The sequence below is a fragment of the Triturus cristatus genome, chromosome 2_1, assembly GCF_964204655.1.
Source record: "Triturus cristatus chromosome 2_1, aTriCri1.1, whole genome shotgun sequence".
In the NCBI taxonomy this organism is placed as follows: Eukaryota; Metazoa; Chordata; class Amphibia; order Caudata; family Salamandridae; genus Triturus; species Triturus cristatus.
This window is the reverse complement of record NC_140581.1, coordinates 987,040,077-987,066,355: the sequence shown is the minus strand read 5'-3', so window position 1 is coordinate 987,066,355 and position 26,279 is coordinate 987,040,077. Positions and strand designations below refer to the sequence as shown.

The window sequence follows — 26,279 nt, the reverse complement described above, 5'->3', positions numbered from 1 at the left end:
GCCTGGGAAAGGAACATTGTTTGCCAACGCCTTTGGTCTGTGGCCCACACCTGAATAAACGGGAGGCCCAGCAGCCCTTTAGATCTCACGCGCCATGTTTGCCATCCATTTTATGGCCCAACTTCCTAATTCACGGATTAAGAGCATTAAAGGCTTTAAGGAGGGCAAGCACACGTCATTAAAGGGTTAAAACGGGGCAGACACACATTTATAGGGCTTATTGCTGCAGAAACTTTCAGTGAAAAGTGTAATGAAACTGGAGTTGTGTTGGTCTACAGTATAAAAAGTGTTGAGCCAAAAAAAATAATGGCTGAATTCTCAAACTGATTAGTGTATTTGTTTGGGTCAGAAGGTCACAGGCCTTCTATTATTGAATGGCCAAGTTCGGTTCAGGCCGTGGTGTGAATGTAGGATTGATCTGACGCTGTCTTTTATTTTTGACGTGAAAGAGGTCAGGATATTCTACACGTTCCTGTGTCCACTATATATGCTGCCAGGTTGGATAGTCTTTTTTTCTACACCTGCTTTCACCTCGGCAGCATCAGCTTCCTCATACAAAGATGGGATAAATTGCAACCTCCTGACACCTGCCTGCACACTGACATTCAGATGCAGTGCTCTGATTGTGAAACATTTCAAATTTCTCCCTGTCACCTGACTAGGGTGACCATCTTTTCATGATCATTTTGCAGGACACTATATACGGGAGGAGACACTTTGCGTTCATGGACACATCAAAAGAGGCTTTCTGGGGAGCGCAAGGGATTATCACTTATGGAGTCCATTTTGGGGGTTTAACTCCATAACTTCTTACTCTCGATCACTCTCTTTTGAAATGTATAACTGGGCTAAATATTGAGCTCTTCGAGTCTGATGACTCTCATGCTGTATTTGAGTTCCAACCCCAGTCAGAGGCGCAACTAGAGTCAAATTTAGGGGGGGCTGAGAAAAAATTTCGGGGGGGCTGATTCTTCAAGCAAAAGGCAGAGTGGAGCTGCAGGGGCTCTAAGCAGGGGTGAAACCATCAAAGCCTCATTAACAAGCAAAAGGTCTTTTAAAGACCTGTGGAGTACTCGGTGCGGCTGTGTGTGTGCCCGGGAAGGCGGGGGGGGGGGGGCTGAAGCCCTTTGAGTCCAATGGGCGTTGCGCGCCTGACCCCAGTTACACATCACTGAGTAAATCTTGCTTGCTCGGGCACTGTTCATCACCCAAAATTTTGCCTACGTCACAATAGACAGCATTTATAGATAAGACGCCTTAGCTGCATACTGGGATGCATTGTTCTATGCTTAGCAGTTCAGTCTTCGGGGTTACCCAGTGGTAGAGAACCACATATTATACGGTCTATGGAGCTAAGGAAATGTATGAATGATGTTTGTGACTAACACCTGGGTGTGCGCATGGCATCAGCATCTATCTGAGTTGAAACTATTCGTACCATAAATGGACAAGCTGATATTTTGACTTTACAGGCAGAGCTGGTTTGACATAGCTCTATTGACACATGTTCTATGCGCCTACTTATCTTCATGATGACATATCACTTAAAATTATAAAGTTTGTTGGATGCTGTGTTTCCTCCATTCACAGTCATGCAGATGTCATCCTTGAAGGTGATGAGGACAGTTTCTTTGCTGTGGTTGGGTCTAAAACCAGACTTTGTGATGTCGAGGTGTTTGTTGATCGTTGAGGTATTCGGTGAGGTGCCTGTTGATGGTTTTCTCTAAGACCTTAGCCAGGAATGGTATCAGGAAGATGGTTCTGTAGTTGGCAAGAGTTGAAGGGTCTGCAGATGGTTTCTTCAGTGATGAGAGGACAGTTGCATGTTTTCAAGCATTTGAGAAGAGTTGGAGGCATTAAGAAAGGGTGTGAGCATGGATAGGGAGCAGTCTTCTAGAGTAAGCATAGTGGAAACCGGGGTCCAATGGGGCCACTGAATGGTTAGACTTAATGGTGGCAGCAGTTTCTTCTGGGGTGATGATGGGCCATGTGGTTAGCATTGGTACTTTAGATAAGACTGGGTGGGGGGTCGGGTCCAGTTGCGGGTTGAAGTTACTGTAAATGGCGATAATTTTGTTGCTGAAGAATTGCTGCAGAGGTCCTGCAAAGGGTTGATCGAGTTGGAGGTGGCCACTGGTGAGGTGAAATCTTTCACAATAGCGAAGATGTTTTTGCTTCTGTTGGTGCTGGCATTGATGCAGTCTGGAAAAGCTGTGCATTTAATGGTCTCTATCATTTTGTGGTAGCATCTTAGTAATGGATGTCATTTAGGGGTCGCCAAGTGTTGCAACTGTGACCCTTGGATAGCCCCTTGTGACCCCTAGCACTGCCTTTGCAACCCTTGGCCTCAGGGTTTGCAAAACCAGTGCCAGTATCACAGTGGAAGCTCATCCTTATGGATGTTTTTTGGGGTTCCATTTTCCTTTTTTTCTGTCAAATCTTTATTGCACTAATAGTAAATAATATTATAGTATCCACTAATAGTGTAATAAAGAAGGAGTACAATTCACTGGAATATGACCCAGAGGTAAGTAAAAAATGCTTTTAAATGTATGTAGTGTTGTGCTTGCGTGTGAGGGTGTGTTGATGTGAGAGAGAGTGTGTGCATGTGTGGATGTGTGTGTATGTGTGAGCATGTGTGTGAGTGAATATGAAGGTCGAAGGGCATGTGATGTCATTTCCGCTACCTCTGGCATTTTGGTGAATTGACGTGCATGGTCTTAGGGCAGATTTGAACATTGTCCTGTCTGCATTGTCCTGGCTCACTCTTCATTTGTGCTCCAGTTGTTTGCTGTGGTGTTTCATCAGTCTGAGTTCCTCCATGTACCAACTAACCTGGGGTCTGGAATTTGTTTCCAGGGGGGCTAGGGAGTCAGCACAGGAGGTGATGATCTAATTGCTTAAATTCCGTATGGCTTTTGGGAGGCTGTTACTGTGTTCAGATTGATGGGTGTTGAGAGAGGTGTTGCAGTCCTTGTCAGTGGGTTGTTCCAGTTTCGGTGGGCTGATCTGGTGGTGGTGTGTGGGCAATGGACTGGTACGGGGATGCTGAATTTGATGAGGGCGTAGTCTGTCCAAGGGACAGGTGTGGGTTGTCGACTTGTATTCTGTTGAAAGTCGTGAAAATATGGCCCAGGAGGCGTCGGCGAAGTGGGTAGAGCCCGTTACTCGTTGGGTGAGGCTCAAAGATCAAGATCTTCGATGAGTGCCAGTGACGTAACGGATCTTGATGGCCCCCCTCCAAAGTACATGGAGGGGGGCCCCCACCTCTAGACCCAGTCAGGAGCTCTTAGGCCAGGGGCGTGCCACACGTTCACAGTGCCGTAGGGGACCCCTTGGAGCTTGGGCCCCCCCACACCGCATGGGCTTTGCGAGCTATTGCTAAGGCACTGATGACTTTTGATATGAGGTCGGCATGTTCTTCCAGGTGGAAGTTCAGGTCTCCGAGTAGGATGTAACTGCTAGCACCATGTAATGTTTGAAAAAAAAATCAGATTACTATTGTATGTATGTTTACATTCTACTATTTACTAGCTGGCATTCTGGTAGTATTTTCAGGCACATCAATTTTTCATTATTTATTAGCTGGCACTTATTGATGGAAATGCTGGTTCAAACAAGTGCTGTTTCTCGTGGATCAAAACCATTTGCCTCGTGTGCATTCAGTGTTTTTATCTGTAGCAAGCAATGTTTTTGACGCCTGCGATTTGTTGCTACAGGGAATTAATGCTCCTGGATGCTCTGGCAAACCTAAAAGAACGTATATTCCATTAGCTACACTTCAGAAGTGCCTACAAAAAGCTAAGACATTGCAGAGATTTTTAACTGCAAAATAGAATTGTAAAGTTCACCATTTGACCCGGATTTATTTATTTGTAATTATCTTGAGGGAGAAACTCACTGTCTGGCCGCAAAGCCCCCTGGAAAGGCTTATTCGCAGAGGGCAAGTCGTAGTGGATATTTACTCCCCACTCGCCTCAAAAAAAATCACCAGACACAACTACTGTCCTTACTGTTCAGAAAAAGCAAGCAAGCACCGAGTATTCCCTCTCTTTTAGTGTTGTGTTAGGTGGCTTTTCTAAAGTGCAACGTCTGCCAATGGTTTGACCCCTTGGCGCTGGCACACCACTCCGAGGACACCTATGTTAATAAATATGTCTGCATCCGTGCCCCTCAGCTGAACTTACCTGCTAAGTGTTCCTTGTTTGAGAACATTCTCCCATTAAACCCCGAAAGGTAAAAAGGGCAGGGTTACTTAAGACAGTCCTGCCTGGGAACCCTACACCACTCCGCGCAGATGTTTTGGTTTGCCTGTCAGGGGCCGGCCTCTGGTGTTTATGCCGAGCAGTCGCACGCGGCGCTTCTCCCCGTTGGCGGGCGGGTGTGCGCGCGGCTCTCTTCTTTGACTCTCTCAGGAGGTGGGTTCTGCAGCGCAGCCTGTAGTCGGAGCAGTGGGCTGCACCCTGGATCTGCGGAAGCTCTGTCAGTCCTGGGAAGGCTCTCACTGGAGCCTCTGCTACTGGCAGTGGTCACTGGCTCTGGTTTTGCAGCGGTGCTCGCAGGCAGCGGCACAGCTAACCTTACACTGATAACTTCCAGAAACTTCTCCGTTCCCCGGCTCGTGGCTGCAGCATCATTCCCCCCGACCATGGGCACCGGGGACTATATCAGCATCACCCTGAGCGGGGGCTCGCCCTGGGGCTTCCGGCTGGACGGCGGCCTGGAGCAAAACCTGCCTTTGACGGTCTCACAGGTAGGGTGATGGCGCAGAGGGGGTAGTGGTGCAGAGTGAAGGAAAGATACAGCTGGGATGGGATTGTTTGTAACCAATGCGTGTGCGCTTCTTGACACTACTACGAGAAACAACGTCACACCTCCTTAGGTTCCCACACTCGTTTCTAAACACAGCTGTGTGTGCGCTGACTGAAGAAATTCGGTTTTTAGTCATTTACTGCAAATGTTTAATCTGAAAATGCAGAGTTCTGATACCTCTGGCATATCTGTGCAACAAGTTGTGTGCCGCTGCAATTGGCAACGTTTTTTCTCTCTACCGCTGTCTCTTTCTGTCTCTGCCTCGAGCGCACTCTCTCTGCATCTCTCTCTCTCTACCTATGTCTCTCTCTTTCTACCGCTGTCTCTCTGTCCCTGTCTCTCTCTCGCGTGCTCTCTCTGCCTTTGTCTCTCTACCTCTCTCTGCCTCTGTCTCTCCCTGTCTCTCTTCCTCTATCTCTCTCTCTCTCTGTGTCTATCTCTGTCTCACTCGTTCTCTCTGTCTCGGTCTCTCTCTGGCTTTCTTTCTGCCTCTGTCTCTCTCTCGCTCTCTCTCTATCTGTCTGCCTCTGTCTCTCTCGTTCTCTCTGTCTCGGTCTCTCTCTCGCCTTCTCTCTGCCTCTGTCCCTCTGTCCCGCTCTCGTTCTCTCTCTCTCTCTATTTCTCTCGCTCTCTCTCTGCCTCCCTCTCTCTCTCTCTCTGCCTCTCTCTCTATTTCTCTCTCTCTTTGTAGCCTGGCGCTCTTGTAGAGGGCCGATGAAGCCATCAAGGGAACTTTGTGTGTTGTCACTTCTCGAGGAACGAACCTGTGACAGTAGGTTGTCACCTAAGTGATTGCTCACCGGATGTGGAGCTTCCAGGAGCAGCGCTGGGCTGTCAGTGGCCGAGTCAGTGACGTGCACTGCTCCACATATATCACTGCTGAGGACCAGATCTTCCTATGGGGCATAGCCAGGGCTTTAAGTGTGCCGGTTCCTGCCGGTGCTCAGCAATTGCAGTTCTTAAAAGCAGGTGCTGAGACGGGTCCTTACCGGGCTCTCTGTATTTGCCCTCACCCTCAGGGTGTAAAAAAAATCTTAACTCTGCAGCCAGGCGCGCAACACCCATTGGACTCACAGGGCTTCAGCCCCCCCCCCCCCCCCCCCGTCGTGTGTGGCAGCCCGGGATGAGACAGCTTCCCGGGCAAAAAAGCAGCCGCACCCGACCACTTCACAGGTCTTTAAAAGACCATTTGCATGTTAACGAGGCCTTGCTGTTGTTTCACCCCTTCTAAGAGCCCCTGCAGCTCCACTCTGCCTATTGCTTACAGTTCAGCCCCCCCCGAAATTTTTGCTCAGCCCCCCCCGAAATTTTTGCTCAGCCCCCCCCGAAATTTGGCTCTAGTTGCGCCTCTGTCTGCAGCTATACCACTGCTCAAAGCCTTGGATTTAACTTCAAAGAGATCCGTTTTAGTTCTTTCAGTCTCATCATTTCAGAACTGAAGCATTTTCAATAGTATATATATTATACAACAAAGCCATAGTTGTTGCTTATTTACCTTATGCAACTAACAACAATTAGCAAAGCCAAAACTCCTGGCTTGTTATAGGTATAATGTTACTTTTGTATCATATATCTGGATGCAATGACAGAAGCAGCCAAATACCAGTCGGCTGCACACTATGCTAAGCACAGATTTTTAGCCCAATGGTTTTAAGCCACGCCCTTAATTACATCGGCCACGCCCCTTTGGGAGACCCCCCAGTTTTTTGATCCCACTTAAAGCCCTGGGCATAGCCATCAGATGTGCAGCAGGTACCTTGGCACCGGGCCCAGGGATGTAAGGGGCCTTACTTGCACTGGGCCTCATGGCACCCTTGCTAAGCCACTGTTTGAGTAATCTCCTGGTCACCGCATTAATCCACAGCCTGTCTCGCCTGTGTGAGGACTTTTGATTGCTTTACAAAAAATATATACTCAAGCAATTCACAACACACAGGTTGCACGTGCATGTCGTGCATTTTCACTAATTCCTCAACATACTATGGTTGGAGATCCTGCTTAGCTAATGGAGGCTCTATTCACTAAACAACAAAACCTCTAAAAATTACAATGTTTTATCATGAATATATTTTGCTTAACTAGGCCCCAAGTAAAATGGAAAAGCCAGTAGAGATAGTGGAAATGTTTTATTCCTGTGGTGAGGCTCCATGTTTAGGAATAATCTTTCCCGCCTTTCCAGATTAATTGAGTACAATCATTAGTTTTACTTCAAAGCAGGCAATCTTCACAAATATCACCTACTATTCAAACTCTTAAGGAGCATTCAGTTCGTGGCGAAAACTCAATAAATAACTGTTATTATTATTACTGGTAAAAAAACTGAGAGGAACATTTTAATGATTTTACTGCAGGCAGTGCACTGTTAGGCATCTATGGAAGTGTAATGGAGGGACATCCAGTCCACCGTCTTTGCATCTTGAGACGAGTTGTTGGTGTATGATGGCATGTACTACTTTTAGTTCCCTGGAACATCCCTTGTCTTTTGTTGGTGTTTTATTTAAATGTGCGAAAACCAAGATGAGGCATTGGAATACAGTAGAATCCATTTATAACAGGTCATCATAGAATGTCCACGATTTATTGCTATTTTAGTTATATTTGTACGACTATGAAAAGAATAACATACAATACAAAGTCTTCCATACTCTACATACGGATATTGCAAGCTGCTGATGAGTTCTGAGACCAAGGCTGAAGTTTGAGTTACTTCTAAAGTGATGTAACGCCAAAGTGACTTGTAGTATTCTTATAACATATGGTTAAGGGTATCAATACATTGTGAAAGTATAATCAGGGCCACTGATATTATACGGCAGAGGAGGGCCAAATTATGCAGCAGGGTTGGCTAAATTATCCAGCAAGAAGAGGTAAATTGTGCAGAGTAAAGTGGCAAATTTTGTGATAGTATTACTACATTATTTTCTCAATTTTACACTTGTTAACACTGTCTGGGCATAGGTTGCACCTCAGTACCGGTTTAACACACAAGCACAACAATAAGCAACAGAAAAGTGACCAGTCAACTTTTCCAAAGTGCTCCTCACCCGCCTGTAACATCTGTTGCTGTGTTTTTAGTAGCTTTTTAAACATTTGAGCTAGAAACAGTAAATTAACATCTGCAGATTATGCAGCAGATGGTGGATTAGGTGGCAAATGTGGCAAAGTCCATAATTATGCAAAAAAAAGCCACGGCTGCACAATCACAAAATTCCAGTGGGCCCGAGTATAACATTTCCCCAATCTTTCACTATCTCAGCCTCTTGCTCTTTTTTAAGAAAGAGATACTTAGGGTGCAGATGCGCCGAAAATATGTTGAGGGATGTACTATGAAAATAAACATATTACATAGCTTCTATTTGGTTTCTAAATGTATCTGAAGTGTCATCTAGGTCATTTTCTAAAAGTGGATGTAGTTCAGAATGGGTTACCATAGGAGGCACAACCCTGCATCCCTGTAATATGCCTAGTATATATTAATATGTAACATTCCTATGGAATAATTAAAGATGGTGGAATAAATACCTCCCTATGAACTAATGACTGAATTTAAGGGAAAAAAAGTCCAGAGAAAGAACTAGGTATCCCTTCCATTGTTTAAGCATCAATGGAATTTCTGCTCAGGGACTTGCCTGTCATAGTGCTTGCTAGCTATGGGAGCTAGAGTTGTGGTGGTGCAGCTCAAGTGTTAAAACGTATTACAGCCAAGAAATCATGCTATGTTCTTATTACAGTTGAGTAGCAATGTCACAGCTCAACAGATATAAGAATGGTAGAGAGATGCTCTTATGCTGTTATTATTATTAATAATAACAACAATAAAATATATAATAACAATAATACAATTATTATAACAATAATAAATAATAATACTACAATAATGATAATGTTATAATTATAATAATGCTGTCAAAAATAGTAATAACAATAATACATACGCTAATACGTGATAATAGCAGTTACTATTATTACCATCCTGCTCTTGTCAAATGAGTTTTTTTTTCAGGTTAGAAGTTTTGATTTATTTTGTAAAAGTATTGTATAAGGCCTCGCATATAGTATGTACCGCGTGGGTGTTTGGGTGTCAGGAATTTACCTCCTGCCAGACATGCAGAGATTTCGTCCGGGGTCGCCAGCCACCCATTACAGACCCAGATTCCAGGGCCTAGATAACATTCTTAAAAACCCGTTTGCGGGTTCACGCCATCAATCTTGGCGCGCTCTTCCCACGCGCTTACAGGGCACTCCATTTAACAAAACTGCGTCATTGTGTATCTTGGACAAAACATCGACTGTCTCTGAGGTATTGCGGTGCAGAAAATAAAGCCACAAGGACCGTTTGGCGGTGGCGGAATCCTGCCACCTAGCGGTACGCGCCGGCAGGGTCCAGGAGGCGCGAGCCTCTGCAGCGCGCGAGGGGCGCCTGGGGGCACGAGCCCACCTCACCGAGACGTGGACGCCGCTCACAGCAGAGAAATGCTCCTGGGCTCGGGCAGCTCGGCAGGGGGGTTGACATGACTATTGTAATTACTCTTACTCTCACTTACATATTCCCTGAGCATCTTTTAGTACAGGTATTATGTCGAAACGTAAACAAGAAGTTAACGGCAGAGTGTAACTAGTAGAGTGCCTAGTCTTAATTCCACAAGCGGAAATGGGCCCAATTCATAATTTGGATCGTCATTAAATTCGAAAATTATTATGTTTTTTGTCAAAAGGAAACTTTTACGGGCGTTTTTAGCAAAGTGAAAAACGACTTCACTTGTTGCCCAACCTATTTTATTACACTTTTGAAGTTGCATTATCTTACTTAAGTTTATGAAGTATGTCGAATCAAATCCGCACAATTTCGCCAGTGCATTATTATTGCCCCCCTCACACACCCTCATGCTCACAGAGCAGAGTGCTTGGGAGAAAGGTGTGTGAGGGAGGACATCATTTGGCATTCCAAGAAAGGTTTCACCTCGAGTTGCTGGCAGTGATTTTGGGATGCAGTGGGTACAGAGAGCTCTTCAAGAGAGAGGATGTGGTTTCTGGGGGGCACTTTGAAGGCGCTCAGGGAAAAATAATAGCAAGGGCTAAGTGTCTTTACAAGTCAGTTTTCAGGATAATTAATGAATGTGGAATGTCAACTAGAATTTCGGAGCTATGAAAGACTTCCAGACTCCGAAAGAGCACGGTATCTACACAGTTACAAATGCGCTATTGCAAATGCATGACGCATACCCTTCATATGTAAATTTTCGTCCTGACTACCAACCGGATTGGGCACTAAGTAGCTGCCATGAGTACTCATGACAGAGAGGGAGGACTTGAGTTTGGCTTGACCAATCAAATATTCTGGAGCAAAGACACATTCAGTAAACTATGTGGGAGGCTCCGCGCATCCGAAAGTGGTTCTATTGATAACCTGTGTTGGAAAGAAATTGAGGTGCAAAAAGAGAACAATATGCAAGGTTTCTGGGGCTTCTATTTAAACCAATCTATAGAGGAACTTTGCGCGCAAGACATTTGGAATTCTAGCATTGGGAATGAGGCCTTTAATGAAGCAATTAAGTTAACAACAAAATGCCTGTCCCACTCTACAGATGAGAATACTCTATTACAAAGATGTCACGCTTGGACAGTGATTAATTCCTATAGTATCTGGAAGCCTCAGGAGTATTTACTAGCTCACTTCTCAATGGCCCTAAAACGTCAGTTCATGATATTTCGCTTTGGCATGTGGGAAACAAAGTATCTAATTCCTTTCTGGAAAGACCAGAATCAAAACCAAGACTGTGGATTGTGTAACTATAAACAAGAATCTTTACCACATATTCTCTGCGCATGTCCAAAGTTCATGAAAGAAAGAAAAAAAATACTAAAAGAAATTTTTATATACACGAACATTCGAACATGCAGAGAAGCAATAACCATTTGGTTAGGCGGGTCTACAATCCCCCTAGTTTGCAGGGGGGTAAAACATTTAAATCAGAACCTAAACGAATTAGGCCAAATTCCTGTGGAACCCTAAAACTGATTTTTAGCACTTTAGGAAATCTCAATAAGTCGGAACAATGTAACAGTCCGTATAAAGCAGCAGCACCTTTATTTCTTTTTTTGCTTCTTTAAGGATAAAGCACTTTATGGATAACAAACAGTACTTGTCTACTAGCGTTAAAAAAGAGTCACAGTTTTATATTTTTAATATCAGGTTTACAATGATCATTATTTTAAGGTTAAAGCACTTTATGGACAATAGAATTGAACTTGTATTCACTAAACGTCCAACAATGATCCATGTTTTTTTCTTTCTATCAATGAATTTCATTAGGATGTTTTATGTATGTTGTCTTGGTGTAATGGTTTTAAAAGACTGAACACTTGAATAAACAAACAATAGTACTTATGGGGAGTACTCATGACAGAGAGGGAGGATGCCCCTTGGAGGGGGCCAAGAGGGAAACAGACTTGAATTCAGAAGACACGTACTGGGTCTGGAGGCGATGAAGCAAGGCTGAGATAAGGGTCACCTCTTCAGGGGTGTAGTTTGGTCAGTAAGATTGGAGGTGGGGTGAGCTTCAGATTTCTTAACAATCACACTGACACATAATGTTAAAGTACATTATGCAACACACAGGGCTCAAAAGAGGGGCTTAAGGGGCAGTGGAAAGGGAGAGAAGTGCGGATTGGTAGGGGTACTAAGTGAGAGAAAGCACATGATTTTGTGGAGTAACCAACTTTTTAAACCTTTCCAAACAGAGAGAGGGTGAGGGAGTGTGTGTGCGTTTTTGTCTGTGTGTGTAAAAAATGTTCCTGGTAAAATCCAATCATCCCAGACTGAAAGCACCTGTGCCCAACTATTTATCACAAAATATATTTATTAGGGGTTGTAACAGCCCCCCCCCCCCCCCCCCGAAGCAACGCACCTGCACCCTTTGCTGCCAATCTCAGGAACAGGGGCTGTTGCTTTCTTATACAGATCACAGAACAAACTCAATTTCCATTGGTACTTTAAAACTAAATATTACTTTTGTCTAAGTCGACATGTTATTGATGTTAGTTGGATAAAAGCAGGGCTTTAAGTGGCATGAACAAAGTGGGGGGGTCTCTAAAAGGGACAGTTCCTATTTAATTAAGGAAGTGGCTTCAGCAGGTAAACTATATTTCTGCTACTTCCATAGTTTGCCTTCTGACCGGTATTTTGGTTCCACCCTGAGATTTCTGTTATTGCATGCAGCAATATAATACAACAACAGAAATACACCTAAAACCAGCCAGGACTATTGGCTTTGCCAATGGTTGTTAGCTAAGGTAAGTGGGTAATAACAATTATTTTGCTGTAAATAATTATTATTGAAAGTGTTTCAATTCTGAGAACTGTGAATGAAACATTGCTGAGGTCTATGGAAGGGATAGCGGTCTTCAGAGAGTCTCACTCCCTCCTGTTATGTTCGCTCTGTTAGAGCAGCGTCAGGATTTGATGGAGTGTGCTGCCTGGACACGCCTTCAGGCCCTTTAGACCTGTGCTTGGTCTCCACCCAGCTGTCTAAGACAGCTAGTTGGAGAGCTTTAAAGTGCGCATGTCACTTTAGACAGCGCACGACAGACGTCCAAAGTGATATGCGCACTTTGTAGCAGTCACACTCCTACTGGTCCTGTCGTCTGCTGCCAATCGGTAGTAGAGGACACGCCCCGTATGTCTCTGGGTTTGGCTGACTGCTACAGTGGGCACCACAGTTAAAAATAAAATGGCAATGAAATCTTTTCATTGCCATTTTATTTTTCTCTGGACAGCTCGCAGCCGGCGGGGGTGATGCTCCCCTGCCCAAAGTGCAGAAAACGCAACTGAGGCTCCCCTAAAGGAATCACCACGCTGCAATGCAGCATTGTGATTGTCTGAGCGCTGAGTGATTGGTCGGTGCTTAGACGGGGAATGGGAGCCTGGGCATGTTATTCAACCAGGCTGTAATGCAGCCTGGGAGGAGAGCATGCAAAGTGCGCATGAATGTTCAGCCAGGCCTGGGACGGCCGGCCAAACATTCATGCACACTTTGAGTGGGCAAACCACTATTCCCCCCCCCCCCCCCGCCTCTGCTCTGTCAGTTGAACAACCCTGCACCAGGAAACGCCATGCACGCTCTGCAGAGAGGCTGAGGATTGGATGACCATCATGTCTGAACACCTTTTTGGCCCTACGACAGGCACAGTGAGAAACTTGCACTGCCTTCGACCTCAACTCCAGAGCGCTCAGTCGTGACCACTAAACACCGGGAGCCAGCTCAGTCCAAAGGAGCGCAAAGCAAGAGTAATATGTTACATGAAAACATACAGAAACACAGCATGCCCAAGCTAGCACTCTAGGGGAATGCAAGGGTAGGTGAAACGTGAAATAGAAACAGGAACTAAAACACTGACATGGATTACCGTAAAGTTTTAAATTCAGTATTCGATCGTGTTTTTTGCCATTGCAGTTCAAGACTTGAATATAGTGCCCGAAAGCGACCCGTTTCAATGTCTATTTTTAAGTGCGACGGGACTGAGATCAGGGGACCCGGTCCACTTGAGACCCGAACGGAACCGGTCCACTTAAATCCCTGGATAAAAGTTTGAGGCTTGTTGATCAACCTTCGAGCACGCGACCTGCAGATTAAAAACAGATCCTCGCAGTGTGCGCTCAACCTACTGAGCGCTTTAATGGGCTACATCTGAAGCATGTTAATCGTTTTTAGGGGACAAGAGGCAGTCCCTTACAAGGAATTTCAATGCAGGGAGCACAGCGAACCCGTAGTCAGTACCTCGCTGGCTACTGCTCGCTGGGAGCGGGTGGGTCGCTGGGCGCTCTTGCGGGGCACCGCTTTCTGTGCTGTTAAGCGGAAACATCCTTCCTTTCAACAAGATGCGCACGTTCTGTAAACAACACTCAGACGAGGCCCTGCTTTGCACACAACACTTAGCTGCAGAGATGACCTTCATATGAAGATATGCGGCGTTATCTGCCACGTGGCCGTCTGTCCTTCACACGGAGCCTGGAGCAAGACCCGAGGACATCCGCAGAGGGTCTCTGCAACAGGCTATGGCTACCTATGCGTCCACCCCATGATACCATAGCAAGATATCCTGCAGTCAACAGATATGTCTCACACCAGTAAACAGAATGCAGGATACATATGTGGGTAACGGGCTGCCTGTTACCCACATATGAATCCTGCAGCTGCATTCTGTTTACTGGTGTGAGACATATCTGTTGACTGCAGGATATCTTGCTAAGGTATTATGCTCTAATACTGAACCAAAAACATGAAATATGTCTAAGACTTTCAGTACTTACTGAGCAGTATGTGACTGCTAAAATTATTTCGCAATGACTTTGTGCGTGTGCCAGGCCCTCACTGGAACAGTATCACATTGAGAGCGGAGGTACCAGAATGCGGGGGAGGCCAGAAACTGTGTCAAATAAGATTTGCTCATTCTTATTTTGTGGTGCATGGCTGTTAATATTCATTGAAATGTTGAGGACATTAACCCCAGAAGTACCAGAATGCTTGGGAGGCTAGCAGTCTTGTCAAATATAAGACACGTGGCAACATGGCCGGACTGGGAACCAAAAGCAGAGGAGGAAAAATGTTCCAACCGGCCCCACTCCTTTCCTCTAGTCTTTCTCCATTAATTTTCTCTTTCTCTCTTCCTCCTCTCAATATCTCTACCTCTGTCTCTCACCCTCTCTCTTCAACTCTCTCCTTTTGTCGCCATTGAGTTCACAGCTATATAGGCCAGGGAGCTGGAGACAGCAGCAGTGGTGATCAACTTAAAAAAACGCTCTCCAGTGGCTTCACCTCCCTGGGGAAATGCCGGATGGGAAAAATGGCCAATCAAGCCTTGGGTTGGGTGGCAATGTGCCTTGAAGGGCGCCGCCTTATTATAAAATGTCTTATGCTTGATGTATTTCTACAATGGGGCGACCCAACTTATTTCGCAGGGGCTCCATTCTGGTGATATATTTGTGATATTAAGAAGTGCTTTCTGTACTTGAGGTATGGAGGATTTTGGAAACTCTTGATATTGCATAAGCACCAACACATCAGAAAGCCTTGTGAGGAGTGCAATAGGCGGGAGGTGTGTTCTGTTGCTGTATTATGTTAGAATACAATACACATACAAAATGCTGATAATACATTATAAGCATTCCCCAAAATTGGAATTCACGTCGCCTCCATGCATGACTAGGTAAGTTGACATATCATAGCTGACGTTTTGAGACAGAAAAAGGTGCCTTTAACCTTCTGAGTTAGGTAAAGTGGGCAGGGGGGAGAAGGGCTAATTGACAGATTAAAATTAGTGTCTCATCTAATCCCAATTTAAAGATCAATGAATATTATGTTCTGTATATCATCTGTAGGAATCGACAACTTGAGCTTTGCTCTAGTCGTCTATCTGGTGTCCTTGAAACCCATCTATTTTTCTATATGTTATGCTATGTGTTAGGTCCCAATGTTTCTTTGCATTTCTTCATTGTTTATTTGGATTCCATTGATGTTAAGCAGCATTCTTTATGTGGTTAAGGAGCTTCTCCTTTAATTTGATACTATGTCACACATCTTTTGATGGACATTCCAGACTTGAATTTGTTAGTCTGAAGCAACCACTGAAGGGGCGTGTTGTGCTGTTTCTTCATTCATACTGAATAAATCTTCTTACTCACCTCTGCCTGATCTTTTAGTTGGAGTCTACGTTCAACATTATGTTAATGTCATTTGTATCGAAGCTGGACCTGGAGTGGCTTGCCAAACATTTTTGAGGGTTGCATCGCAGACTGGAGCCTTAGTTGGCCGGCGAAGACGGTTTATCAATCATCTAAACGAAGATGTTCATATGTTAGATGAATGGGCCAACTTCAATGAGTTATGGGGTGAATGTTCTTGGTGTTTGATGGCTGAGACCAGAGGGCTGTACCAAATTGCTTGTATATCTTTTAGGTCATTAGACTTGGCCAATTTTGTGGTGGTCATTGTATGTGTGTGTGTGTGAGAAAGAGAGAGATGGAAGCGAGTGCTGTTGTGTTACAAGTTACTACGTTTGCACATAACAACTTGACCATCACGATTCCTTCAAAATCTCCCCAAAACATACCATAATCATATACTGGACATCAAAAAACATGTTCGAGGACGAATCAAAGTTCTATAGTTTTCTCAGTGTGGTAAGAGAGAAACTCAAGGAGGACTTATGGTTGCTTTATGGGAGGCATTTACTCTTTTATTATGAAAAGCTCTGCCAGCCCTTTACAACATTCCTTTCAGCGATAAGCACACGTCAGGCACATGCCGGACCCCATACTTTTAGTTTCAAAGGTGGGATTGGGCCTGCAAGGGAGGGGTATTGGGCTTGGAATTCAACAAGTGCAGTGTAGTGACCCAGGTTCCATCCGTCTTCTTTTTCTTGTTTGACAAGAATGTGCATTTAATGCTGTGAACGTGTACATATAGTAGATGTACCACTGAAGGAACAACAAGTACAGACAAGCTTTAAGCCAAACTCTATATTTGCTATTAAAGCTCCAGAATGGGTGGGTTGCTTCTTGAATGATGCTAAGAGATGCTGTGGGGTTAGTAGAGTATGCAACCGAGGCAGCATAAGAACGCTCATACACACAAACATTCCTAGAGGCTGTTTCCACCATGGGCACTGTTTGTGCACCAGGTTATGCTGTATTAAGATAAAGTTTGCGCAACTCTTCCTTTCCTTCCTTTTCTGCCTCACTTCATGCTCAGATTTCACTCTGCCTTTCTGTGATAGAGTCATGGATGTCTCCCAACTTGCTAACACTTATTCCTAACAATACTGACATTTTTGTTTATTTCCATGTCACTGTTCATATTTCTTTCAAATGTCTGTATTCTTCCCTCCTATTAATTTATCTTTTACTTCTGCTCGAAACTTAAATTTATTTATCAATTCCTCTCGGTCTAAGCATCACATCGTCAGCTCCAAAATTAACTTTTGCTTTGTCCTGTGTATGTCATGCTTTTTACCCTTGTGGTATTTCACACGCTCCTTTTCAAACTGTCCATATTACATATAATAACGTATTACAACACTTTTGACGGCTACCTAGTTCTCTATAACAATTTCAGTTTCTTTGTTATAAGTTTTTAGGTATCCTATCACTTGCTCCTTTCTTCCTTCCTATCTGTGCTCTTATCAGTATTGTTGAATCCCTGTGTACCGTTTCCAGATGTCTTTGTTGGATGTTTTGTGTTTGTTCCTCACCTACATTGTAGGGCTTCTCACTTTTCGCATCTAAGCTTCTTACTCTTTTGAATAACTTGCCCAGACATGTGTGACCATCTCTCTTGTTGCCGTATTTAAAATGGAAATAATACCTTCTGGCAATTGCATATCATGCATCAACCTTTGTAGTATACCTGATTGTTTCATCTTGGTTATTAATTTGGGGTTGGTTATTTATTTGGGGTATTGTTTGCCACACGTGCAGTGCATTGGATGAAAGAGCTCTAATAATAGCAAATAAATAAATAAATATACCACGCAGTGCAGGCTTGACTATATATGTAAACCATAACATTAGAATTGTTTTGGATAAGGTCTATATAACAACTCTGTTCTCTTAGGTCAATGGTCAACAACGTTAGCAGAGCTGGACTGTATTCAGCTGTGTTAGTGGTTTTACTTCCTTTGATTGGATGGCCTCTCCGAGCTTCTTCCAACGCTGCGCCTTTGAACTGACATTGTACCACCTCCTGATTGAGCCACAGAAGATCTTAGAGCAACAAGTCTATCAGCAATACATACCTCAGAACCTTCCCTGTATTTACCTGATGAGTTGTCTACCAGGTAGGCCAGACCCTGGCCCCAGAGCCCTCACCAAGCAGAGGGACATGAATAGAATCTTCCAGTTGGCCAATCATCAGTGCAATTTGACTAGTGTAGTGTTCATTCATTTTATCGCTCAAAATATATGCCCAACTCTTTCGTTTGATCCTTACAGGAGCCTGTGTAATGTGCAGCTTGGCCGTCCAATTCATAGTGAATTTCCACAGTTAAGACCAGTCAGCATTATTGCTACGAGAACAATATCTTCACGACTTTTCATTCACAATGTAGGTCAATGGTGCATAGCCTAGGACTGGCCACTTAAATTGTAATGGCATTGTACAGCTACACCCATAAGTAATAGTACAGTTTTAGCCCCATTTACCGTTAATATAGTCCGACTTACCTGAGCAAAGGTGTAAAATGAAGGTCCTGTCACTGCCCATGGAAATTGTGTGGACAAAAGAATTATTTACTTATTATCTACTTCACGTGTTATAAATGTGTACACATTGTTTGGACAAAAAATACTGCTTGAATATAAAGCATACTTTGTTTAAATAAATATTGTCTGTCATTTAATAACTTCACTTTTTTCATCTCTGGTGCTTCGGTTTGGTATACCCCCATTATATCACATGCATTATATCAAAAGGCAATACCATCACATCCGCTACATGGATGTAACCGGTAGATTGCAACGTAAGTTATAGATGGAGCTAATTACGTACTTACCATGATGTAGTTGTAGGCAATACAATGGATGCACCTTATTGTAGGTGGATATTCTGGACCTCGTCATAGCATCATAAAACCACTTCCTATTTGATTCTACTTGCAACGACCATTTCCGGTATTCTCAAGGTGACATATAATTCCAATCTCTAGCTCAGTCTCTTGACAAAAGTCCACTGACTGGAGCCTACTGGAGCTGTGTCGGTGTAACGGAGACACCTTCTTTCGAAACTTGTGTATTTCATGTGACCCATGTGAGCACTCCTGTGCGAAGAAATCGCTTAAAACGAGTCAAATCTTCATTAGTTGTAGTTCACTATGGTTTATTTACATCATATTTCAATAGTGAAAACTAGTGAAATGGTCGCACTCCTTTCTTTTTTTAATGTTACTCTGCTAGTTCCAATTTCACAAAGTATGGGTGCTATAGGGCATCACCTCCTGATCTTGAGGTGTAACAATAGAATGATAAAGAAAAATCCTTCACCATTGGAAGGGCAACCCATGTGAGCACTCCTGTGCGAAGAAATCGCTTCAAACAAGTCAAATCTTCATTAGTTGTATTTCAAGATGGTTTATTCACATCATATAAATTTACGCTTAGTTGTATGCAGAGTCACTGGAATTATGCAGCACTGGCGGGCCAAATTAGGGGTAGGTTGACTAAATTATGTGGCAATAATAGGCAAGTAATGCTACATAATGCAGTACATTCTGCAGCACTATTGTGCTACTATTTTATCATTTTAACCCACATTAATTGAGTCTGGACAAAAATGTCTAATTAGTACCAGGTTATCACTCGAATTCAGTAATCTGCAGATGAAAGGCAACCAGTTAACCTTTGCAAGCGACCTGGCACTTGAAGGGAGGAGGTGCGAGGCTTCCTTTTAGTAACTTTCACTCTGTTTGAACAGGATACAAATGTATTATTTGTTAAAACCTTCAAAGTATGCAGTAGATGATGGATTATGTGGTAAGCACTATGCAGGAAAACATTCAGCCGCAAAATCACACAACTCCAGTGAATCTTGATTGGATGTGGAGTTGGCAATATATTCTGCTTATTGACAAAACAAGCCTGTTGTAGGGTTGGGGTACTTAAATAAATCCTTCACGTCAAGAAGTTTCCAAATTAAAACGTTTATTCTCATTCAGGACCTACAACTGCTTCCCTGCTCTACATGCCATCCAGTGACTGCACAAGCGTGCATTCTAGAACAATTACAACTTCCTACAAGACATTCTACATTTTACTATGTAAAAAAACATATACAATATTAAAGCTAATATACCAATACGAAACACAGGTACCTTACAGGTACCTTACATACTACAAAGCCACAATCTTTAACCCCACTCTGTAGTTCTCTTTGTTGCATCCATGATGCATTGGAACAGGCTCTTTCTTCCAGGCCTTCCCTTCTCCCTACCTGGACGTCTAGACTTCAGGCTGCTATTAGGGCTCTCGCACTGCACATACATCTTCACTTCAGATGAAAGATGTACTCCTCCGCGCAAGACATTCAATAAGTAAATTGAAACTTTAGGGCCAGATGTACGACCATGTCATTTAGCGACTTGCAAATTGCGCTCATTTGCGAGTCGCAATTTGCGAGTTGCTAAATAACATGTACAACAGTGTCAGAGACACTGTTTGCGATTCCCAATGCGGTCGCAAATTGCATGCCACGTCAATATTCATGAGGCACTCGCAATTTGCGACCCTATTGGGAATGGCTGGCCCTCCCAGGTGTGGTAGCCTGCTGTGATCAGCAGACCTCCATGTCTAGGACTGCTTGGGACCACTGCCTGCCCCTAAAAACATATTTCCCCCCGCATTTGCAAAGGGGAAGAGTGCTTTACCACCCTCTTGAAAAGGGCGGTAAATTGCAAGTGTTTTGCGACCGCTATAGCGCTCGCAAAACATTCTTACATAGGCCTCTGACTCGCTATTTGGAAAGGACACCCTTGGAACCAGGCGCGCAACACCCATTGGACTCACAGGGCTTCAGCCCCCCCCGTCGTGTGTGGCAGCCCAGGATGAGACAGCTTCCCGGCGCACACACAGCCGCACCCGAGCACTTCACAGGTCTTTAAAAGACCATTTGCATGTTAATGAGGCCTCGCTGTTGTTTCACCCCTTCTAAGAGCCCCTTCAGCTCCATGGCTTAAAAGATTCAGCCCCCCCCGAAATGTTTTCTTAGCCCCCCCCCGAAATTTGGCTCTAGTTGCGCCTCTGCTTGGAACGCACCTTCCTAATAGCAACTCGCAATTTCTATTTAGCGACTCACTAAATAGGAATTGTACAAGGCCCTATTAGTTTTTGCATGCGCAAACGGGTCGCAAACCCGTTTGCGCATGCAAAATAGGGTCGTACATCTGGCCCTTAATGTATATAGTGCTTACTACACTTGAAAAAGCTTTGAAGCGCTTCATGGAGAGTAGCATGCTACTCCTGAACCCAATGTTAGAGGCAAATAGGTAATAGGTTAGTAATATATATATTTTCTTTTTCCAGTAGGATTAGTTGTAAGGTAACTCGGTTTGTGCCCTTGAGATCTCATGCGTTTGCTCCGGTGTTTTGAACAGGGACAGATTAATGTTTCATGCTTTGAATTATATACCCGCCCCTTACTTGTCCAACATCCCGCCTCTTTTAGCACTGGACCAGATACACCCCATTTTTCTGCTTCATAAACTTTGTACTCCTTAAGCAAATGCCAGTGGGCAATTGTGCATTTAGTATGAGCAGCTGTCAATGGCTGCATGCAAAGGATTCATTAGAAGGATTTAGAGATGTGCGTTAGGAAAGGCCTGACTCGAACTGTGCAGTCTCCAAGAAATGTTTCTGGGGCCCCAGTTATTATCTCGCATTCCCTGAAGCGATGGGTATCTCTTGAAAACACAGATGTGTGAGCGCAGGTAAGAACCAATGCCCAATTAATAACCACCAAATAAACCGATGAAGATAAAATTACCTTATTGACCATTGCGAAAACAACATTTTACACCACTGCGTCGGTCCAAATGTTGGTGCAATACCAGGTCAGCGCCAGCTCAATAGTTGCAATTCGGAAATGTTGGGAAACATTGCACCTTTGATTTCAAAGTAAAACAAAATTTCCAATAACAAAAAGTAAGCACGGCGTCACACTGGTATGACATCAGTTTTGTTCAGCCACCGTTTTAGCGCTTGTGAAACAGATGCGCAGTGATGACGTCACTTGTCCCATGGTCCGACCTGCTAGTGCGAATGGGGCTCGATGTGGATCAGTAGGTTCATGACTGCTAGACAGGACCTTTAAATACAACAGAGAAAGACTGAAGCGACAGGGTGTACTTTGGCTTGGAAGATCATTCCACTTACCTGAGGATGAAAAACCAGATGAAGTCATCATCAGACAGCATGGGTCGCCATGGTCGGCAGTGACTCTATTAAAAGAAATAGATGTAAGGGCTCTGAAAGTTAAGGCTTAAGTAAAGGGGACCTGCGGTAGTGGGAAAGGAAGGCTAAAGTTAGGAACTTGATAGATTCCCTAATGTTAAGCACAGAAACAGACTAGTTGAACCTTGAAGTTATTTCTGGGCATCAGATGTTTCTATGGATTTTGAGAAAATTATATAGTTCTTCTTAAATTATTGAAATTGTGGAATATAGAAATAATGTATTCAAAAATATAACTTTTTCCATGCTTATGAAAATTATATAGCAGTGTTTCAACATAAGTATTGCACCCTGCTCTCCCATCTCACCCTTATCACTGAACGGAACTCCCTGCCCGTCCACCTGCGGCTGACCCAGGACCACCTCGCCTTCAGGAAACAGCTCAAGACCTGGCTGTTCGAGCAGTAGCAGACCCCCTCCCCCAAGCGCCTTGCGACCCTTCCGGGTGAGTGGTGCGCTATATAAATTCCATGATTGATTGATTGATTGAACCGCAGTGTTCTGTTCCTAATTTAGGAATATATGAAGTAACTAAACAAGGGCAGTTAGATTCTTTGATTGAACAAACACCTGATTGGGTGTATGGACCACCAAATAGCTGAAGAACTGCCTCTGCCACACTGGCCACAGACCACCCACCGTACTTTTAGTTTCTTCTCTTACGAAGATTCACTTTCATTTTAAAATACAATGCCAGCTCTTCCGCCATGCATTGACTGTATGAGCTGGGTGGCAGTTGTTTTGTTTTTCAAAGACAAAGCCCCAAAATAGAGGTTTGTTTTAAAAAAACGAACAATCAACTTCCATGATGTGGTGGAAGTTGGCACAGGCACGCTGGGAGTTTTCTACCACCATTTTGGGAACTTTCATCATATACAACTGCTTGTCACTGTATTGCTATGCACCGTGGTCTCCAGCCAGACTGATTCTATTTTTCTATTGGTGCAGAAACCAGGATAGTTTACATTTGGCTGGGTCCTGTCTGAGCTGGCATGGTGGACAAAAAATAATGGATTGGGATGCTGTTCCAGTAATTACCAGTAGCTGAGATAAATTGATGCATTCTACTCATCACTTTTTCGGAATTTCTCAATGCGATGCCCTAAGTATGGTAGGTATTCCCAGACCTGAGTCCCAGCCTCACTGTGCCACTGATTCCCAGCTACACCCTATTGAAGATGCCCAAATAGGCCAAAACCGGTGTGTGGTTGCTCATATTTTGGTTCAGAAGAGACCTAGCGTGGTCTTTTCCTATAGGAGAATGATCAAGGCTAATTTTCATATGAGTGAGTCCTGTCTGAGGAGGTATGGTGGTCAAAAAATGATGTACTGGGATGCATCCTGAGTAATTACCAGTTGCTGAGATTAATATATGCATTCCACCCATCACTTTTTTGGCAAAAGCCAATTTAGAAAACAAGACGTTCTTTGAATTGGTTTCTATGAAATAATAAGTGCCATTTATTTTGTAAATTTCCATTCAAAAGTTCAGGTGCAATGTTTTTTCAGTAACGATATTTCATGATATTATTTTTCTATGAAATCACATCCAGCCAGAAATCTCCACATTAATTTTTGTTGTTTTGGTCTTGTTTTATTCAGATAAATATTGGCTATTTCTCTAAACTGGTGTGGACTCCATTTGTAGTGTTTTTACTGTTTTACTGTGTTATTGTGTGGGTGTACAAAGGCTTTACACAATGCTTTTGAGATAAGCCTGACTGCTCGTGCCAAGCTACCAAGGGGGTGAGACAGCAGGTTATCTTAGCTGTGTGACTCCCTTACCCTGACTAGAGTGAGGGCCCCTACTTGGCCAGGGTGCAATCCACTGCCAACTAGAGACCCCATTTCTAACACTTTGCTTTTGTTGTGCTCAGTTCCATGGCAGGGTGAGTAATATGTATAACCTTTCAATAATAAAGATTCAAGTTCATTGTATCATCTTTGGTCTGTTGTCTCAATACCTGATTGACTTTTCATATCCTCATTCTTTAGAACTGGGATGAGGTAAAGGGAGGCGATGGTAATGACCCAATTACTTATTGGTGCTCTTCCTCCTTTCCCCTCTTTAATCCCCAATGGAATTATGGGACGCTGTGATAAGAATCACCTGACTTTCTGACTTACATGATATGTTAGGGAGTATGACCCTTATACTCCTGCCTCAGGTTAGGAGAAGGAATTATATACATGCGTATATTTTTTTGAAAGGGCTATTAGGGGTCTGTCTCTAGACGCTGGTTATCTCATTGTTTGGAACAGGGTTGAGGTAGACTTGGGTCATTCCCCCTTCTGATTTAGTCACAGCTCTTCCACTTGTAACTTTCTAATATTATTGGCTTCAGTTCCAGTGTTTCATTTGTCAAAAAAGAAAAAACATAGAAGGTAAGCGCCAGGGCCCAACGTTTTTCTTAGGGTGTCCACCGCTAGTGCTGCTGAATGCTGGGTTTGCCGAAAATCAAGGGTGCTTCGTTTTTAATTCCCCCTCGGGCGTCTTTCTTCCCCACCCTGCAAATCCTATCTCTGCATCTCATCTTACAAAGGCTTTTTCAACCATAGTTTCTCTTTCTGTCACCTTTGTCTTCTAGCCCCCATCTTTCTCCCATTTCTCTCTTTTACTCTGCTTCCAAGTCTTATGATGAAAGATAAGTCCTGTGCCCCAAAGATGAGTGCCGGTGAACGCCACGGCAACTACCAGCACAAATTATGCACCTCAGCTTTCCATACTCCAGATATTAACCTCCATCACACCTGGGAAACTTCTAAAAGCAAGTAGTCTCACTGATGGCTATCACGGTGCAGCATAGGGTAGTCAGTGCTGCCTCTTTCTCTGCTGCTCTTGATGTGCACATAGAGGATCCCGCTGCCCAGCACCCAGGAGTGGAAAGATCATAGTGGCATGAGCATGTGCTGCGAATCAATTAAATATAAGTATTACTTTTCATATGTGCTTTATCTGGAGACAAAGTGAATGGTGCGGTGTATTGGACTAAACAGAAATAGAGCGATTTTACACTAGGGGGCTCATTACGATGTTGGTTGGAAAGCCTCTGACCGACAGTCGGAAGCTTTCCGATCGCATCGGAGCCCTTCCGACCGGTTTAGGGTCCGACCGCCCGATTACGATGTCCGCGGTAGGAACGTAAACCGGCTGGTCATTCCGACTCATTCCGACCATCTCGCAGAGTATCCCTGTCAATTGGAACCGTACCGTAACCTCCTATGGATGGCGTTTCCGCCGTCGGGATTACGATGTCTGATTCCGACAGCCTTTCTGTGCCAGCTTTTATGACACTGAAAGGCTGTCGGAAAGCAACTTTGGGGGGCCCTGGGAGGGCCCCCACAGCCTACAATTGGTGGTCGAGGGGGTACCTAAGGAACCCCCCTGTAAAGCCCTGCACAGTGTGGCAGGCACCATGGAGTACCTGCGACAGGGTGGTGGGTTTTACACCCCCCCCCATTTCCCTATAGGAACTTGTGTTACGGTTGGGTTATGGCTGTAACACAAGCTCCCATAGAGAACAATGGGAATACGACCGAACAGTGTTCGGTCGCATCGTAATCCGGCGATCGGACTCTCCGGCCGCCTGTCGGTCCGTGCCAAGTCTGAGACGGTGTCGGTCGAATGCTTTCCGACCGACATCGTAATGAGCTCCTAGATGTGTGATTCTGGAAGACTACTAGATACAGGACAGACGCAGTCTCTTAAATGTCCACCTCAGAGAGGCTGGTAGGGCTGGGGCAGAGTCAGGCACATACCACGCTGGTATTTTTGAATGGCCCGTTGACTTGCATTGTTACATGTTAGACCTCCGAAAGACATGCAGAACTGGAGTAGAGTAAGTCACATTTTGGACCGGTGCCTCTGAAACTCAACAGGAAAAGGGTAGTGTCAATCACATGTCAGGTCAGTGCCACAGAAAGGCACCGGGTAAATGTATATATGAGGCTTAGCCATCTGAGATGTTGACACCAAACTGCAGCACCCCAGTGAGCTGCCTGCTCGCTCCCTTGGTGCTGTTTTGTTCAAAGTGTTCAGAGCTACCACTGGCCCCTCACATAGATGCTCGCTGTGGGAAGTTTTTGGCTAGCTGGATATTCTGAAACAAGTGATGGCTCCATTCACAGTAGACACATAAAATATTGTCATAGTGGTACAGAGAATATTTGTAGCTATTTAGCCTTGTGTTGTCAAAAAATGTGTAAGTAAAACATGCGTACATTAGTCAATACATAGAGAAGCTTTCGATGAGTTCTTTTTATGCACTGATAAGTTCAACTGTAATTCACATTTTGCTTCTGCCCAGAAAAGGGTACAGCATGGGGTAATAGATCATCCCACTTCACCCATGGATCTCTTGCACTCTGAGTGATGGCACGTTGCCTGATCACACGTACACAACCGCCTAAAAAGAGATGCACTTCAGTGCCATTGGTGATGGGACAATGTTTTTTTCTTTCCATTCTTTAT

The 26,279-nt window shown here is 44.1% G+C and overlaps 1 protein-coding gene across 1 annotated transcript in view; it reads left to right on the top strand.

Annotated features, from left to right (window-relative positions):
- Positions 1-4,338: 4,338 nt before the first annotated feature.
- Positions 4,339-26,279, top strand: part of SYNPO2 (synaptopodin 2) — a 579,691-nt gene continuing 557,750 nt past the window's right edge. The window contains exon 1 of the mRNA XM_085634327.1: positions 4,339-4,753. Coding sequence (XP_085490453.1) covers positions 4,649-4,753 — 105 coding nt within the window. The 5' untranslated portion in view covers positions 4,339-4,648. The remainder of the gene's footprint in view (positions 4,754-26,279) is intronic.